Source organism: Prinia subflava, chromosome 3, assembly GCF_021018805.1.
Source record: "Prinia subflava isolate CZ2003 ecotype Zambia chromosome 3, Cam_Psub_1.2, whole genome shotgun sequence".
In the NCBI taxonomy this organism is placed as follows: Eukaryota; Metazoa; Chordata; class Aves; order Passeriformes; family Cisticolidae; genus Prinia; species Prinia subflava.
The window spans coordinates 55,331,276-55,351,836 of NC_086249.1; the positions used below are offsets into that span (position 1 = coordinate 55,331,276).

At 35.8% G+C, this 20,561-nt stretch overlaps 1 protein-coding gene across 1 annotated transcript in view; it reads right to left on the minus strand.

The window, feature by feature from the left end:
• The window catches only part of KLHL1 (kelch like family member 1), a 190,880-nt gene that overhangs the window by 122,925 nt on the left and 47,394 nt on the right, over positions 1 to 20,561 (minus strand). The window contains exons 2-3 of the mRNA XM_063392204.1: positions 11,118 to 11,300; positions 2,791 to 2,927 (exon numbers count right to left, since the gene is read on the minus strand). Of these exons, the coding sequence (XP_063248274.1) occupies positions 2,791 to 2,927; positions 11,118 to 11,300 (320 nt within the window). The remainder of the gene's footprint in view (positions 1 to 2,790; positions 2,928 to 11,117; positions 11,301 to 20,561) is intronic.

The following is a 20,561-nucleotide window of genomic DNA, read 5'->3' on the forward strand; positions in this document are numbered from 1 at the left end:
CACAAAGATCTACAGACCCCAAGAGTTTGATGTAAATAGTAGTTAGTTTGTCACCAGGTGCAAAGGAGGAAGGCAAGATGGAGGAATTAGGGGTGGCCCTGTCCTTCTTCCTTCTTGTCCTTGTCCTCCATCTTCTGCTGTGGTGGGTCACAAGGGATTGGTTTAGGACAGAAGTGACATGTAGTAGGTAGTAGGTATTGGTAATAGTGTAAATAAGGAATATGTTGTTGAATTGGAAGTGTAGGTAGTAGGTATTGGTAATAGACTGTAAATAAGGAATATGTTGTGGATGATGATTGGGTCAGAGAAAGGGTACAAAAGGTCCAGCACACCCGACCTGGGGGTATCACCGCGAGCCTAGCCAGATTGAACACTCGGAGACAGGGATCTGGGTTGATCAGAGCAAGCAGGGCAGAAGCAGTGCCCTTTGTTTATTCTTCCTATTAAATACTTCTAGCAAGATGCCCATGGATTGGACTGTTAACAGTCCCACCTCTCAACCTATTGGTCAAGGGGACTGTCACACAGTCTTGTTTGTCCCAGCATGGAATGTGAAAACAATTCATATGTTTATGGAACATAGCTGGTGTTTACATTAAAAGAGCGTGAGAAGGTACAAACCTTCTATTTTAGTATGAAACACTCAGCTAGCTAGGAAAACTCATGGCAACAGGGCGGAGCTGCCTCGTGCTCTGCCACAGCAAGGACCTTTGCTGGGCATAGAAAGCACTTAAAGATAAGAGACAATAAACAACCTTGAGAAACCTGAACTGGCAAACTCCAACTCTTTCTTCTGCTTCTGGCATGGGCATTCAAAGGAAAAAAGACTCTAATCCCATATTTCTTGGGAAAAAACCTCCCATGACTAATTCTTCAAGGTGATGTTACAATAGTACATAATGTTGCAATTTCTGAGAGAGTTTGGACTTTTAAAATGAATGAATATTGTAGGTGCAAATTCATATGTGGCAAATTAGCAAATGTGAATTATACTATCTGTGGAGTTCTCCTTCCATCCATTTGTCAAGTCTGGCCTTTATTTACCTTACACCAAAAAGAAACTTTCAAGTTTTACATCTCATATAATGAAGAATACATCACATGGCATAGAGAAATCAAGGAGCATATAGGAGCTGAGAATCTTAAACATTTTTGGTAAGCAGAGGTTTGCTTCTACCTTTTCATTGCCTCATCCAGTCTCAAAAGTTCTCAGAGATAACCATAAAGTTCTTAGATATCTTCAATCATTTTGAAAATGCTTATCTTTTTCCTCCCTTTCTTCTGAATCTTCTTCTTTCCTTTATCTATACTTACATGCTATTTCTTGTTGTCAACAATTCTTTTTTATCTTTCTAAGTGATATTTTAGTGAAAACTGAGGCAAAAGAAACCTACACTACTTGAGTATTTCCACAGTTTTCTTTCCAGGAGAACAACAATGTCCCTTCTCTTACCTCCTCTTTCTTTAACCTTCCTCCTACAAAATGATTTAACATTGCCTGTAGTCTTTTTTGCTGTTATGTGCCAAGGCATTCTTGATTTTGCCCCAGTATTCCTGTGCCATTCATCCACAAAAGAATCAGACTTTATCTTATGCAAACTATTTCATTTCTTGGATCCCTAGCTTGAAACCCTCTGGAAGACGGACACTGCTGAGTGGCAAAGCCACAACTGGCGGGAGTAGGCATTACCATTTTAACACATAGAGTACTAAATAAATCATGGTCTTACAGTCCTAGAACTTTTATTTCTCAAACATTATACTCAAAAATAATATTTTTACCTTAAATGATGTTTATTTACCATTTCTGTTTTCTATTAAGATGGTAAAGCTATTATGTCATAAACCCAGAACATATCCTGATTACATATATCAAAGCAAACAGCAACTTGTGATTAAATTATTGTATGTGTATTTAGAGCAGATTAAAACTGCAGGGTTTGGGATATCCATTTAAAATTGAATCTAAATCAAATATACAATAGAATCATCATGATTAAATATGGTTAATTTAAACAATATAAGGATGTCCTTTAGGAAACAAATAGAAAACAGTATATATATTTAAACTTATGTGATCTGAGGAAAATTATATAGGCATTTCCTCTCTTTTAATGACCTTATTTTGTAACATTAACATTCTTTCTTTCAGATTAATGCATTTGAGTTACAACGTGCATAACAAGATGTGCTTAAGAAGGACAAATCCCAAATCTATAATGCATTAAAATGTAAAAACTATTCAAAAGAGAGCTTTCAGTTATTAACTCTGAATTGTGAGTTATTCACACACTTCAAAAGAGAGTATCAGCATATGAAAGGAAATGAAAGTGAAAACATACAGCTCATAATAAAACCTTTTAAAACATTTTCTTATTCAAATTTCAATTTTTCTTTCAAAATTTTATAAATTTATGCAATTATTTAAACTGAGATTTGATTAAAAGAGCAACATAGGATTATTCTTCAAAATTACAACTGTTCCTTCAGTGATCTTATGTAATTTGAATTATGTGTGTATGAGGCACTCTTTTTAAGTATTTGAAAACAAAGAAAAATATATAATTTTCTTGACTGTCCTATTGAACTTGACAAGTCTAAAATAATGGGCAGTTTGGAGATAAGAGAAAACAATCTGAATTCATCCCTAGAAACAGAAAAATAAACATTTTGTATGATTAAGATTAAAAAGAAAAATATTTAAACAAAAATACAATTGATTGGAATGTAGCAAACAAAAATATCAACATCTGCCTCTTTAAGAAGTATGTAATGTATGCACCACAATACCTGTATATGCAAACTGAACAAGGTCCCACAGTGCATTGGGGTCTATGCCTTCCATTTTGATCTCTTCCTGCTTGGCTTCACAAACATCACTTGTAAACATGGCAGCAAAGTAGTCAGAGACAGAACTGAGGACAAGTCTGCAAAAGAAGTTAGAAATCTGTGTAATTTTCTTGGATATATGTATTAGAAGTTTCACATATTTATAAACGTCTTTAAAATTATTTTCATAATAAATAAAAATTATTAGGAAGAATATATTTTTAATGCACATTGGCATCAAAACATAGAATGACATTTAATTCTAATTTGGCTTTGTCTCCTGTGATATGAACCAAGTAGTACTTTAGCATATGACTGTAAAACAGACATAGAAATTAGCACTCAGTCTTTTGATAATCTTCCAATCATGCAGATGTCCTAACTGTTAATAAAATAATCCCTCAGTATTGAAGACAACTTAATAATGACAGGCATTCCATATTCCAGAGGTACTCTTCTATGTTCTTAAAGGCTTATTTGTTATAAACTTTAATAACGGCATGTGATTTTAGACAATTTATAAATCTTCCACTAAACTGTTAGTAACTTAACATGCTACTCACAAGAAATAGGTAATAGAATCAATGTTTTTGTTAATAAATATGTCCAAGAAAAATAATTTGAAAATACATACAAAATGTGCACAGCTTTCTGTTTAGGGATCTGATCTAGATAAATCAATACCACAGCAAGTATCAGGTATGACTGTAATTACTGGGGCTTTAAGTTAAGGCATTCTTCCAAATATCATTTACAGTGAAATTTTGATCTTGTTAGGACTGAATATTCACAGATGATCTTGAAATAGAAATGTGGTCCAGCTATGAATAGTGTACCATGTGCTCCATAAAGATGGCTACATTTCTGGTTTAATTTGAAAACATGATATACAAACACATTAAAAAAAGACACAACAATCACAACTGGAGAACTTGGAAACCAAGAGAAAAACAATTAGCCTTTTGCATATTGTTAGCTTGTTTGTTCATGGCAAATTACTATTAAAAAAAAAAGTGAAGATAAACTTAATTCTTATCTACCACCATGGTAATTGATTGCCTTTGCTCTCTTAGCTCACTCCAATAGCTAAACAAAATATGACAGTTTGAATTTGCTTCATAATTTTACAGTGCTTTAACCCACTATATTTTACCAGCAACTAGGGCATGATATGATCTTTGTCTCTAATGATGAGAAATTACGAAATAGGTATAGTTATAATAATAACAATTTTCATGTTAGGCTCAACTTAAGTAATCATGAATTTTAGAAGTGAACATCCTAATTCATAAACAGTTCACATTTAAATTTATGTAATGACTAAAAGACAGTGGATGACTACAAAAAGATGAACTTAGAAATAGACTTTGGTGCTGCCACCAAAAAATCCTAATTTACTATTTTTTTCATCATTGAGGAACATTTACTTCTATGTTGGCTTATTTATTCTATTTTATCTTATTTATATATTATTGTCTTTGTAAATCTTCTAACACTTTTTCTGACCACTTATAAATAAGTGACTTTATAGTTCATAGATGCTTTAATAAAAACATCACAAAAATCACATAAAGGAAAAACAGCATTAAAGACTATGAGATAAAAATTCTCACAGATAGTAGAGATGTAATTTAGGTATGTGATTGAGATTTTCATTTGAGACCATCTTGCATTAGCTGTTGCTTCAGATTTACTAGCCATTACTTAAATTCAGCTATGGATATTCATCATGGTCACTTGCCAAAAGCAAGGCCAAAACCCTTTGCTCCATTAAAAAAAAAAAAAAAAAAAAGAACAGAAATTTTAATACACCAGTTAATAATCAGTGGAAATATTTTCAAACAGCAATACCTTGTATTTTAAATTCACATAATTTATGTTCAGCAGTTACTTATTATATAATCTTTTATATATATATATGTATATAAGTACAAATAAACAAAAAACAACAGTGGGAGGTCAGAAAACGAATAACAAATAATTAAATCTCTTTCACAAACTTCTATAAAAGTAGTGATTTCCACAGTTTGGGTGAGGAAAATCAAATAAGTTATCTAATGGATTTCAGCTGCAAAAGAGAATTCAGTCAACAGAAACACACAAGAGCCAGTCCAAAGTGAAAAAAAAAGGAAAAGTAAGTAAGACACATGTCAAGTCATCAGCATTACCCATTTTTCTTAGAGGTTTATCCCTACTAGTTCATACCACCTATCAAAGAAGATGGTTTAAATGAACAGAAGGGGTATGTGATGTAGCAGCTCACCTACAGAAGCAGGACAAGCTTTTGAACAGAGTGATAAAAAAACAGGATTGTTTTTTATAAGCATCTTATGTTAATCAATAGTTAACAGAAATACTGAATCAGCTATTTCATTAACTTACTACAACCAAAAAAAGTTAACTGATTTCAAGATGCTAACTTTTACCCTGGGAAGTGCTCTGCAAATTGAACTGAAGGGAGAGGAACTTGCTAATTACACTTAATTCTGAAAGGTGAAACCTTTTGTAAATCTTTATTGTGTTCTGGGGTTGAGACGGGAGATCAAAAGAGAGAAATCAAAGAGATCAATTAATTTGTAATGATCTGCTGCTTTTTGTAGATCAGAAGGTTCCAAACAGCCCTAAGTCTTGGTTTAAAGGCATGGTGACCTATTAATCAAGAAAGGTCAGGTGGATGAGGATGTCACCTTTTTCAACTTCTGATCTGGCAGTGAGAATACATAATAAACTTTTTCATCCTTGAGACTCATAGCAGGTAACTCATGGCTTAAAATGAGTTTGTGAACCCAGAAGGATTTTCTCCAGATTAAGGGACTTCTTTCCCTTTACAACTAATTTCAGCCTCATGAATTTCTCGTTTCTTTTATAAGTAACCCATATGACTTATTAGGGTTGTGACCTTTTTTCCTAGGATATCAGATTTTATTTAGTTTATTATAGAATATCTTGTTCCCACTTTCACAACTGTTTTCATATACATCTTTGACAGAGAATTGCCTCAATACTAACAGTGTATTTATTAATTAAAAGAAGCAAACAAACCTTGATCACTTATATTCTTTAAGAAAACTCAGACAATATTTTACCGTCAACAGAGTAGAATATCAGATGTTACACGGACAAAAAACTTACAGGCAACTCACTATTTTTTTCCAGGTATATTATCCTAGTACACACAGGAGCTGAATATTCTCGAAAACTGGGTCCATGAGAATCTCCTGAGATTTAACAAGACCAAGTGGAGGGTGATGCAACTGGGTTAGGGCAAGCCACTGCATCAATCCAGGCTGAGGAATGAATGGATAAAGACACAACAATCTCTGCCCTGCTGAGACAGTCTTGGTGATGATTCTGGATGAGGGGCTGGACATGACCCAGCCATGAGCACTCACAGCCCAGAAAGCCAACATGTCCTGGGCTGCACCAAAACAGTGGTGACCAGCAGGGTCACTCCTCTATTCTGCTTTGGTGTGACCCCATCTGGAGGACTGCATAAGAAAAGCTTCCACTTACAAAGATTCTATGGAACAAATGGTAATATTTAGAATTTTTCCACACTACATTTTAATTTTCATTTACCTTTTGACAGATGGCATTGTGAAAGTATGCGTGTATATATATATATATATGCACACAGTCTCATATATATGCATTCATAAGTATTATTTCTATTAAAAAGCTGCAATTTCAAGATCTGAGTTTTGAAAGGAATACAATCTCACATTCAGTGAATAGTGGTATAATTTACAGCACAGAAAGGACATTAACCTGTTAAAGGGAGCCCAGGGCCACCAAAATAACTGGAGGAATAGAGCACCTCTCCCACAGGGAAATACTGGGGGAATTTGGCTTTTTTAGCCTGTAAAACAGAAGACTTAGGGATGACCCAATTGCTGCCTCCCAGTACCTGAAGAAACCTACAAGAAAGGTGGAGAGGGACACTTTATATGGTCATGTAGTGATAGGACAAGGGGGAATGGTTTCAAAGTAAAATAAAGTGGGTTCTTTCAGCCTTTGAAGTCCATTTCAGTTACTGCACCTTCTTCCAGTCTATAAAGTAATAGCATTAGTATTCTGGTTTAATACAGTAATAAAATATCTCTAGCTGGAAAAGAGCCCTTAAGGCTCCTAAAACAAAAATAAACCATGTGATTAAGTGCATGATCAGATGCTCCTTGAACTCTTACTAATTCCGTGGGAAGCCCGTTGGAGTGACTTACCAACCTTCTCCTGAAGAACCTTTTCCTAATATCCAATCTGAACTTTCTGTGACTTCATTCCATTTCCTTGGGTCCTGTCACTGGTCACCAGATAAATGAGATCACCACCTCCCCCTCTGCTGCTCCCCTTGAGGAAGCTGTAGACTGTGATGAGGTCATTCCTCAGCCTTGTTTTCCATAAGATGAACAAGCCCAGTGACCTCAGCCACTGTGCCTGTACATTTTCCCTTCAAAACCTTTCACCACCCTGGATGCCCTCCTCTGGACACAATCCAACAATGTGATGTCCTTATACTGTGGCTCTCAAAACTGCACTCAGGACTCAAGGTGAGGCTGTACCAGCAGAGTGCAGAGAGGGACAATCATCCCTTGATGGGCTGGTGATACTGTGCCTGGTGCACCTCAGGGCATGGTTGGCCCTTTGCTGTCAGGGCACTGCTGACTCATATTCAACTTGTCAGCAACTCAAACCTCCGTATCAAGATTATCAATCAAGGTTACTATTAAAAGCTTATCTAATTTGCCTTGCTGCTCCTCTGATAGCAGGAATTTTTGCTGTTGTTGTTCTTTCCCAAGCATATTACTTGAATGAATTGTTTTTAAACTCACAGACAGTGGGTTGTGTTAAACAACTCTGTTCAGATGCAATGTTTGATATATGGGGGTCCCTCAAACCTTACAGATATCTGGAAATAACATAGGGCTGCTCTACTGCTTTTACTCTGTGTTTTCCATGTGCATCTGTTACTGATTAGTGCCCGAAAACTAGTCTTCAGACCATATAATGTACATTTCTTTTCCTTCACTCCTTGCTTCTAGACTTTCCTTCCTTCTCTGCCTGGTTCTTCTTTCTTTTCTGCCTGTTTCTTTATTCTTTCATCTTGCCTTTAGCTAAACTTTCTCCATTAGTTTTTCCTCATTTTACTACTACTATTTTTTTAACTTCGTCTCTCTGTAGTGCACTCAAAATGCATTGAAAAGGTTGTTACCACTCAGAGCACTGAAATAGACAATGCTAACTGTATTTTGTTGAAGGAGTTTTATTAAAATTATTTTCACATGACATTCAAATACTTGTAGAAAGATTTGGGTAACCTTACTAAAGTATTTCTTTGTTTTATATGTTATTGGTAATTTTCCAGTAGTTCTGTACTACCTTTTCTGCCACGGTAAGAGTCCTCCATGATCCTTTTCTTGAGTTTTGGAGAGAAAAAAAAAAACTTTATCTTTTTGATATTAAGAGAGAACAGAAAATAAACACTTGGATTTCTCATTATGCACTCACCTATACTTGACTATATTATGACAACAACAAAAGTACATTTCTTGGTTTCTCAACAAGTGCAATGAAAGGCAAAACTGTAAGCTGAGGATCTAACTCCCCTTCTACACCTTCTTTGCATTTTCTGGTTTTATTGAACTTTCTGTTTTATTGAATCTGGTCTCTGTTATATGGGCATGTTTTGTTTTAATTGGATAGAGGTAGGTGCATTTTAGCCTTATATTTGTTCTCTTTCTGTTTCCCTTCAGCATAGAGTTCCTATATTGTTTTGTGCACCATTACTAATTAAAATGTCTTAAACCACAGTCTGAGTTTAGAGATGCTCTAACATTTATGCAGTCCCAGATGTAAGTTTTAATGAACTCTCCAGAGCTATCATTTGCAGTGGCTTTAGCTCTTTTCTTTGCAGCAGTTTTGATGTTTCTTCAGCAGCTGTAGAATACAGCATTTCAAGCACAATATCTAAAACCAGTGCAATTCATGTAAGCTGCCTTCACTCAAAACAACCAAATCATTGATGGCAAACACATATTCTTAATTTTATGTTGACCCATGTGATTACTGCTTGATTAAAAATTTTCATTTACCTTGGAAACAACTGGTGCTTTGATCATGTCACTATAGTTCTGAACAATATTTACTTCCCAAATGCGCAACAGGAGTAAATGGAAAATGAAAGCAGAGATGAATGATGTGGGAGAAATATAGAAACATTGTGTCAACATTAAAAAAAATGGAATTAGAGAGGCCCAAAGGTCAGGTACAGATAAAGACAGCAAGGGATTTGATAGTAAAGAAGGATTTCTGTAAATACCTTGGAAGCAAATGCAAAACTTTAAAACTTTTGAAAGATTTTGTGTACTGTTCAAAAAAGCTTTATTTGGCTCAGACTTTTTTTTTTTTTTAGTATGGTGTGTTTTGAGGATAAGTTCAAGGTGTAATACTGTATGAAGCTCTATGATGTTCTGAAAGGCCACTGTGTCCTATCTGTAATGGATCATGATAATTGCAAGAGGTTTCTAAAGACTAGAAAAGTCAATTTCTATGTCAATCCCTAAGAAGAAAGATGTAGGCACCCATAGACTCATTTGCCTCACTAAGATCTTGCAGCAAATTTACCTGGTGACACATCCTGGATCACTAAAAACAGTGAGGATAATAAAAACTGGAACAGGCTAACAAGAGAGGAATATCCACAAGAGACGATATTTGAAAACTCACTGGGTATGACCTCAATGGTCTGACCTTACCGCTGACCCTGCTTTGAGCAGGGAGAGTTGAATCTGTAATTTCTAGGACTGCAATGACTACAGTAAAATAAACAGCTCGCTGTGTTTGTCCAGCCACACCTGTCTAAACCAACATCAAATAAACACAATTTAAACTTTTCCAGTTATTTGAGATTTGGACTTTCGGCTGCAGACCACAGAGAAGTAGAAAATTAAATGTAAAGGTGTCCGAAGGTTTATTAGAAAATCTAAATAAGATTATGGGTATTATTTCACGGTTAGTCTTCTTGTTAAGGCATGTTTCCAGCTCAGGAAGCATTTATATATACTGTAGAATTGAAATGACAAATGTGAAATTAAATTTACTACTAAAAGGTGCTCATCCAAATATAAACAGATGTATTAAAAATAGCAGGGGAACTAAAATAAACTAATTTTAAAACCCCACGATTTAGATATTCTAATGAAGGTCTTGTCTGGTTTTACTTCTTAGAATTTGGGCAATAACATTGGCTCTGCAGTCTTGTATATTGGATCTTTTTTTTCTTTTACTTACTGTTACAGGAGTTGGAATATAGATTATACAGCTTCTTTGTTTACAGGAATAGTCTCTGTGCCCATATTCACTCACAGCGAAAGGAAATTTGTAAGGTCCAAGTTGCCAAGATGTCATTAGAGTATTCCTCTGCACCAGGAAGTTAATTTATAAGTTCAGAAATGCACTGGCTGTTTTTCTGACTTCCTGCTGAAGAACCATAATCCTGCTCTGAATTTAGTATCTCACCAGAGAAATCAAGATACAAGCAGGGAACAGATTACCCTTGGTTTGCAGCCTTATGCAGAGTTCAGATGCAAAAATATTTGCTCACCTAGAAATTCTGAATTACTCTCTGTATTCTAATCTAAACTCTAGGATCATATGTTTATTTTCATGCATTAAATGAAAACCTATTTCTGAGACCAAATTCTCAATGAAGAATAACTACTTTAAGCTCTAATTGTTATACAAAACCAAGTACAGTTTCATAAATACTAACTGCTTTAATACCAATCTTACAGAATTTTATAAATTATAATGTAATAATAATTTTTATTCCAGTAATTACAATTACAAGTAAATAAGAAAATTCTTAGTTCATTAAAAGGCACAGGTCATAGGAAGAAGGTGTTCAGTATTCTTCTCTGTCTGAGGGACTCTGTACAACAGAATTTTCAGAGGACCAGGATCTTAAGCTAGAAATGATGCTGGGTTCAGTGTAGCTATACAGCATCCCATTTCAGAAATATCCATTCTCTTCACATAAGAATAACATCACAGCAGGGAGAATTATTAGTCACACTCGCCATCAGTTTGCTAGTTGAGTGCTACTTGAACTTCTGAAATCTGTACAAAAAGCCCTTACCTTCCAAGCCCCAACCTTCAAACCCACCTTTTTCAGCCACTTGTGTTTAAATCAAGAGGAAAGAAACATAATGGGCAAAAGGAAACTGTTCTAAGAAATACACATACCCAAAGCATTTACTTTTGTATTTCAATATTTTATGCCTATCTCCTACCTATGTGCAGGTATCTTGCGATCTCCAGCAATCAGGATAACATCACAGAGCTGCTGCTGCTTCAAGTAGCTCTCCATCTTCCTGAAGGTTTGCTCTGCGTGGTGAACAGCCTGGTAGAATTCCTCGGAGCTACATGAATCCATGTCACAGTGGGGTGGCAAGGAGTGGCTGGCTCCTGACAGTCTGTAAACCACAAGAGAAAGTCCATGTTGGTGAGATGTGACTTTTGACTTTTGCCAAGTTTTGACCCCATCATAGCTTCTAGAATCTGATACAAGTAAATCAATGCATCCTTTCCCTGTTCTCATCGCTGTAAGTACAAGATGGAAAAATCCTACTGCATTGGGAGAGAAATGGAAACAGCAATCTTATCTTTCCACTGATTTTGAGCACCTACTCTAGTTCACTTTCTCAAATTCACATTCATTTTACACCCTTGGGAAAGAAAAATAAAGCTCTAATTGACTAAATTTGTAATGAATTCTGATTATTTTCACAATGAAAAATTACATACCTACACTTCATCCAAAAGATTAATACTAAAAACATAATTTAGCCTGCAAAGACAATTATGTCTATATTTAAAAGAGGAAAAAAAGGGAAAATAAGCAGGAGAAAAATGTTTGTTTGTTTGTTTCATAATATAGCCATTTATTCCTAGTTTGAAGTTACTCAGTTCAGTGTTGCAGTGGAAAATCAGACAAAGTGTCAGGAAGCACTAGTCCTTGAGGAAACTAGGAAACCATGCTAGAATTTCTAAACAGTTCTCAACACAGATGATACTCTCTTCTTTTACAAATACCTAACAAGATGGATTCAAATGAAAGATTTAAGATTATATATATGACTTGTAGTGCTGAAAAAGAAGGATTTCACAGATGAAGCTGTTTTTTATTCTTCAACTAGATATATACAAATGAGTTTACATAAAGACATATCTTAGTCCAATCTATGAAACAGTATTATAAATTAATTCAAACCAACCTCGTTTTATATATTCTATTGAAATATAAATATTAGGAAGCACATAAGAAATGGTTTTTATTTACAGTATAATACAACAGTTTCCTTACTCAAGTTTTGAATTCAGTAGGTATTACATTAAAAAATTATATTGAAAGACGTGTAAGGAAATGCAGTCTACATTCCTGGTGCTGGGAAAAAAAATTGAAAAGGGCATAAACATAATAATTCTTAAAAATCAGGATGAAATCCAGTTATAAAATAAAAACAATAACCAAAATAACCCAAACCCAATTCTTGAGATATGCTAGCGATTTGCTTTTGAATTATGTTTTGTCCAAAATTGTTCCACATAGTCTCCTACAGTTACTCTACAGGGTCCAGCAGATTTAGGAAGGAAGGGCTGGTCCATCTTCCTGTCACAGGATTCACTAGGCTTCATAGCACTCCTTTAAAGTAGCTGCAGTCCTGCATAATTGAAGGTGACATGCAGATAATCTCACAGGAAACGCAGCTACTGCTGTATCTCACCGCCCCAACACCTATGCTGCACCATGTACAGGTACCAACTTAACAGAATGAGTTATCATTTACAACAAAGTAACTTCACTTTACTTAAACTTCTTTTAAAATAAGTAAATTCACTTTTGTAACATTGTTTGATAGCAAAACATTATCAGTTGGTTTAAATTAATTGATATTTTTTATTTTTATGCTACAAAGGTTACAATATGTGTAAGCCTTTCTATAGGAAATAGAACTGGCAAAATGTTATATATGATTTCTCAACAGAGATAGTTACAAATTGGTGATCCAGAAAGAAACATTTGCTTAATTCTGTTATAGCTAATCTTGTTGTATTTCATGCCAGATATTTCCTCCTGGATAGAACAAACACATTCTGAGTGACATAATTTGCTTATGTGTTCCTATCTAACCTGGACTCAAAACCATGTTGATCACAAATCCAGGTTTATTTGCACATCTTTCGTTGATCAACAGATGCTTTCCCATAAAACTCTAATGATAGAGCTAAGCCCATTAGAATGGGCAGTGGGCAGATATTTCAGCCTCTTTTTTTTTCTTTTTTTTTTTCTTTTTTCCCCTTTTTCTTTTCTTTTCTTTTCTTTTCTTTTTTTTTTCTTTTATATTTTTTTTCCCCATTTCACTTCCATTGTAGCCATACACAGATTTTGTTTTGTTTTGTTTTATTACTGGAGAATTAGAATGTCAAGTAATTTACAAGAAATAAATTAATGCCAGATAAATGAGGTTTATAGGTTTAAACAGACACTTTTCTTCCTCTCCTCTAAGGAATTTAGAAGTGAAAAAAACAGCAGTTCTGAGAAATGAAAGTAACAGGAATGAGTAATTTTAACGTGTTCATACTGTTTGTTAGCTCAGAAGGTAGGTCTAGGTCAGCTTACATTTGAATAGATAGGATACTAGTTTCAAATCTTTTTGGCTATTCAAAATGCTGTCTTTTCCAGGCCATAAAAAGAGAAGCACCCTGACTGAATTTATGCTAGTCCTGTGAAGTAAGATTGGACTGTAATAAGCTTCGTCTATTTTGTTCTTGAATTGCTAGGCAGTGTTTGCCACAAAAATTGCTCTTTCCTGCTAGCCATTTATAAGCAACTTTTTCTACCCTCTAACTCAGTATATCTGTCACTTAGTGAGTCAGTAAATGACTGCTCAAAAGCAAGCCACCAAAGACTCAGCATATTTTAAATATTATCATGAAAAATGGCAAGCAATAAGCTTAGTATAAGACAGTAAGTTAATATTTTATTTATTTTCTAAGAAAACCCTGATAAAAAGCCTGCTACTTATCCTACTCAGGAGATATCTCTGTTTCATTACAAATGCTCTGTCTGCACAATCAATGCCTTAAATTCAGATAGCAACTTGTTAAAGTAGGAATTAGTTAAAGCAAATTCATCATTTATTTACCATTTACTACCAATTACCAGTTTGCAAAAGGCATATATAGGTATTCAGGGCCAATTAGCAATATGAAAATCATATTTTCTCTTTGCTCTTGTTTAGGTACAAGCAAATCAAGCCATAAATGGAGTGAGAGGATTTTTGATTGCGTTCAGCAGCAACTCCAACACAAATTTGACTGAAAATTCCCTGAGTCTTTCAAAACCCTTTTTTGCCTCTGTGTACCTCATAATCAGTGAACTGGACAGACTCCAGGTGGACTTTTTCCATAATCTTCCTCAGATGGCAAGTACAAAGCCTGAACTCAGTGTGGAAATTTCAAACATTTGGTAGTTGTCCAGACTAACGCACTTTAAATGACTTAGTTAATAGCACAGAAATAAGGAAATCACATCTTTCTCAAGATTACAGCAATGCTACTGAAGGGTGATACTGCAGAATGAGAATACTAAAAGGCTCACAAAAATTGCCAACCTTGCAAATAACCAATAATGGTTTTTTTCTTGATGAAAAGGCAAACAGGAGTGAATATTGCGTAATAAAAAAAAGGAAAATTCCAATATAGCAAGTTTGTACAGACTATTTTCAGTGCTAAGAACAGCATCTTGCTCTTACTTAAAAGAGAAGTGATTAAAGAGCCCAAAGCTGTAGAGAAAAACCCAGTCTTTAGGCCATTAGAGATCTTAAAATAGTGTAAACAGAAACAAAACCCTAGAGAATCTAAAACATCTGACTCCACAATGCTCCTCTTTTACTAGAAAAAACACACTAATGTAGAGAAGAATAGAGAAATTAAAACCTTTAGCTTACAGTAATGTTGTTGAAGAGTTAAAGAGCACCCAGCTTTAGTTACCTTTCTTGTTAAGTAATTAGTAAAACCAGTAGTTAAACTATATCCTAGAAAAAGGAATGAAAAAAGGACTTTGAAATAGAGAATTCATACGACTTGAAACTATACCACATTTCTCTGTGTAAACAGAGGCTTAGATTTAGAAATGTTTCCATTCTGGAAATTATATTCATACAAGTTCAGAAAACAGCAGATTTATATCACTGTGTATAGCAGAAAACTTTACAGAGTACTCAGGTATTTTAAATGCTTAATTTGAATAAATTTATTCTTCATTCCACTGAAGGCTCTGGTCCCAAATAAAGAACCCTTTAACCAGAAAATGTCATATAATTTCATCCTTACTGGAATATTAAATCCTGTTGTATTTAACTTTTTTTTTTTTTTTTTTAGTTTTCACTTATGCAGGATTGATCATGCAAACTTATCCAAAACCTGTTCAGTTTAATTTAGTACATATTATTGGATACATATCCAAAATACATAGCCAAGAAACAAAATATATCCAGTTCTTCAGTGAAAGAAACATTGCTTTGCTTTTTATAATTTGCAAACCAGAGGAAGTATTTCATATGTAAGAGTGAAAAAAAAATCTTCTCACAATTCATTCTCTAAAAATTACTTATTGAATGCTTAGAAATCAATAGTCTGTGGAACTGCACCATCTAAGATGGACTGTCAGAAATCATGGCTCTCATAAGTGATCACTTGCAAAAAGGCAAGAGGGAGTTTTATAAAGACTTCAAACAGTTTTCTTACTGCAACAGCAAGGCTGAAGTTCTGTTTGTGAACAAAAGCTATGCTTTTCATTCTGCAACCAGCAATCATATCTGCAACTACAGGCTCTGCCCAGAGTTTCAGCAGGTAGTACGAGATAAAAAAATAATCAGAATATCAAACAGAACTTTTTAATTTTACCAGATCTGCTCAGAGATGTATTGCTGATGTTTCAGAGATCCCTTTTCTATGTAAAACAAAAACAATAAAACCTCCAAGAATCCATATTATAAACTTGTTCTATAGATAAATCTGTGTAATGTATGCTTTACAATGGTGTCTCCTCCTAAAGGCAATTCATGAATCAAGATAATTGTAATGTAACTCATTCTTTGAACACCATAAGGCAAAATACAGTCATAGGACATCTGTGTGCCCAGAAAAAATACAGCTGAACCCTCTACTGTTCTGTATTTCTGTACATCTTAAGAGTTTTACCAGACCCAAGAAACAAAACAGTAGCTGTGAGATCACTGTGTGATCTCAGACAAATCATTTGAGGAGCTCTTCAGAAACATGGGAAGGACAATGAAAAGGGACTACTGTACCACACCAAACTGCTTCTACAGAGAATAGTCCCCTTGTTTAGGAGCTGTATTGGGTTTGTGTGGCCAGGTTTTGTTAGTGGGGGTGGGGTAGAGGGGTGGCTTCTGTGAGAAGCTGTTAGAATTTCCTCCATGTCCAGCAAAGCCAATTCCAGGCAGCTTTAAGATGGACATGCTGCTGGCCAAGGCTGGGCAAACCAGAAACAGTAGCAACACCTCTGGTCAGTGGAGAAGGAGGGGCAGGAGGTGCCCCAGGCGCTGGAGCTGAGGTTCCCCTGCAGCCCGTGGTGCAGACCGTGGTGAGGCAGCCGTGCCCCTGCAGCCCATGGGGGACCACAGGGATGCAGAGATCCACCTGCAGCCCATGGAGGAGCCCACACCAGAGCAGGTGGGTGCCTGAGAGGAGGCTGGGAACCCATGGGAGCCCCATGCTGCACTAGGGCACCGGCAGGGACCTGCAGACCTGTGGAGAGATGAGCCCATGCTGGAACAGATTTTCTTTCATAGGACTTGTGATCCTCTGGGGGACCCATGCTGGAGCAGCCTATGCCTGAAGGACTGTAGCCTTTGGAAAAGAGACCTGTTTGCAGCAGTTTGTAAAGAACTGCTGCCCATGAGATGGACTTATGTTAGAGAATTTCATGGAGAACTTCCTCATGGGAAAGGGAGAATCAGTTCAAAACACTCTCAAATATTTTCTTATCTATGATCCTTCATTAGATAATGACCTAACCTAAGCTACAAGCATAGACCTCTCTACTGCCAAGTGGTGATAACCCAACACATAAAAACTCCATAGACTCTTGAAATACCAGGATTTTTTAGATTTTAGATATTTTAAAAATGTCTTATTTTTGCCTTTTCTTGTAAAAAGAAAATGTTAAATAAAATTAAATTAATGAGCAATTACTAAAAAAATCTCATTATTCTGAAAGCAATTACTTACAGAATTCAGTAACATTGATGATAAATGCTTTAGCTTCCCTCAGACTTCCCCCATTTTTTCCAGAATTTAATGCTTTTATTGATGAAATGAGTTTGTTCCATGTCCTATGACCTAGGAACCACTTAAATTGTTAGGATGTTTGGTTCATTCTTTAAGTATTCAATTGATCCTTTATCTCTTTGCACTTTCTGACCTTTCATCCTCTACACTCTTCTAAAGAACTACTTCAAGCTTCCTATTTCCTCTCCTCTTTCTCCACAGTCCAGTGCCCAGTGTTAAAAATAGCATAAGTTTTGCTCATCCCTACTACTACTCCTACCAATATTGTGCTCTACTTTCTGTCAATACTACTTTCAGCATCTCTCTGCAATACTTACAGCTCCCAGCAATTTAGTTTTCATGGATGAACAACTAAATGGGCTCAGCAGTCCAACATAGCTTAGACTGATATTAAAAAAATGGAATTTCCAAATAAAGATTGAGAGTGAGCACCAATAATTATCAATAGAATGATTTCAAACTTTAAAAAAAAAATCATAATATAATACTTGCAGAAAAATCAAGTGTATGTAAAGTTTGAAGTTTGTTGGTTAGATGGTTTTTAATTAAGTCACAGGTTGGGGGATTGGGATGGTGGGGCGTTTTTCCTCAATAGACAGAAAAATGCCACATTGTAATGCTTTTATTTGACAAAGTTAAAAAAGTTTCATTTTAATATTGTTTTACATTACAACTATAAACTGTCTTCAAAGAAATACCAAAATACTTATAAGGATAGCTTTTATCAATTTTATTCACTTATGAATTTTTGCGAAGATGCAATACATAAAAGTATTTTGATACAGAAGTTTCCAACTGAAAATTTACAGGTCTGCATTACTAATGGGGACTTTTACTTTCCAATTTATGTATTCTGAGAGGTAAAATGAAAGATAGCCCAGAGAGTAATGGTGCCATTACTTAGAAAATATCCATTTTATATAACCCTTCCAGTCAAAAATGTTGTTAGCAACTGTTTTGCTCAAGTTATGCAAAATTCCCCAAAGCATGCCTTTAGTAAAGAGCAAGTTTAAGAGTAAAGAGAAGGAACTGACTTCATTCGGTTTCACATATAATAATTGATTCCACTGGGTATTTTGTATTTTGGAGTAGGTTTTTGTTTGCTTTGTGTGTGTGGTTTTTTTTGCTTTGTTTTAATTCATAATTTCAGATCTCATTTTAACAGCTTTGGAGACAATGTATGACCTATGTATCACCCAAAAATCACCATCACAGGCAAAAACAAGTCAACTTGGTGAAATTAATTTATTAACAAACAGAAGTGGAGGATAATGAGAAATAAAGCATATAATTTAAATACTATCCCCAATAGCTCTCTTTTTCTGGCCTCAACTTTACTCACAATTTCTCTACCTTGTCCCCCTCAGAAGCACAGGGACATGGGGAATGGAGGTTGTAGTAAGTTCCTCACACTTTGCCACTCCTTCCTCCCCAGGGGGAGCACTCCTTACACTCTTGCCCTGCTCCAGTGTGGGTCCCTTCGAGAACTTTCAGCATGGGACCCCTAGGGTCACAAGTGCTACCAGGAAATCTGCTCCAGTGTCAATCCCTCTCTCCACAGGTCCTGCCAGGAGCCTACTCCAGCATGGGCTTCCCACAGTGTCACAGCCTCCCTCAGGCATCCAGCTGCTCTGGCCTGAGGTCCTCCACAGGCTGCAGGGGATCTCTGCTGTATCATGGACCTCCATGGGCTGCAGGGGCACAGCTGCCTCACCACGGGCTGCAGGGGAACTCAGCTCCAGTGCCTGGAGAACCTCCTCTCACACCTGCACTGACCTTGGCATCTGCAGGGCTATTTCTCTCACATGTTCTCACGTTTTATTTTCCCCTGAAAATCCCAAATCTCTAAACTATGACTGAAAAATGATAAATATAAATTAAAACTTTTTTTTCCTGTCTGATAGCTGAGTTGTTTGATAGGATCTAAGACACTGAATATTTTATTGTTTTCTTGTGTACTGCAATACATCCACCAATCAATGGAACTTTTTTTTTAATACTTTTTCAAATCTACTCATTGCTTCTTACAGTGCATTTGAAATGCAACTAAGATCTCATAGCGTTTCTCTCACCATGTTAAAATGCAACAGTTTACTGTAGTGTAGAAAATTCACACCTAAAATCATTCTCATCCTTTCTGAAGCTCATTTCAACACAAAGATGATAATCCTATAAACCCTATTCCAAATTCCAAGCACTCCCTAAAATCCAGAGAAAACTGTTGAAGGAAAGCTTATTTTTTAAAGGTTCATCATACTGGTTTGTGCAGGCACCTGACAGCTATAGTAATAATGGTACCACTAGAAACCTCTGTCACAAGTTAGCAGCCATCACACTTCCTTGACAAATTACACTTTCTGCCTCCCACCCCATATCTTCGATCGATTCTGCCTCCAAATAGCCTTCCGATGCAACAGAAAAAGATGCTGGTTGGACTGCTCTCTCCCACACACAGCTAATGCTGCATCCACTGCTTTTTCAGCTTTGCATGCCCAAATAGAGGGAGCGGTTTGTTCCAGCTGTTCCTGGAAAACCGATGATTAACTCAGAGTTCTCCTAGCTACACACAGTCATATTTTAATGACTTGGACACATACTGATATATTTTACACATTCACATTGCTGACAGAACTTTTTATTATATTGGCTCTTGCAGTATGAATTTATTTTTATATCATGAAGAATGCAGGAAATGGCCTACAAGTATAAAAGCCTTGCAAACAGATACTAGGTGCATATAAACCTACACTATTGAAAAGTTACATGTTTTTACTACTAATGGGGACATTTACTTTTCAATTTATGTAGTCTGAGAGGTAAAATGAAAGGTAGCCCAGTCAGAAATGATGCCATTACTGAGAAAATATCCATTTTATGTAACCCTTCCAGTTGAAAAAACTTTTCTCAAACATTTTGCTTATGCTATGCAAAATTCCCCAAAGCATGCTTTTAGTAAAATGCAAATTTAGTAAAATGCAAGCTGCTTCCTGAAAGGAGGCAACCCATTCTTCCTGAAAACACAATACAGAAAAAATGTCACAGGAAACCTCAATTTTTAAAAACATATGCTGTTGCAGAACAACCAAGAAGCACAACCACCTGAAGTTGCTGACAGCAATATTTCTCTATTTCTAGCTCAAAACTTGAGCGAGCCTGCTTCATCAAAGTACGACCCAGCTGCTCTGCTTTCCTTCCCTCTTTGTTTTTACTGCCGTAGCAGTAGAAAAAATTCCTGCTGGAAGGAAACAACTTTGCTTTAGACCAGGAATAAGCTTCTTTTAGAAGAAAGGTTCCTTCTTTAGATAGGCATTCTTTCTCCATTCTTCCCCAATCCCATCAAAATCACTGCCCTCATT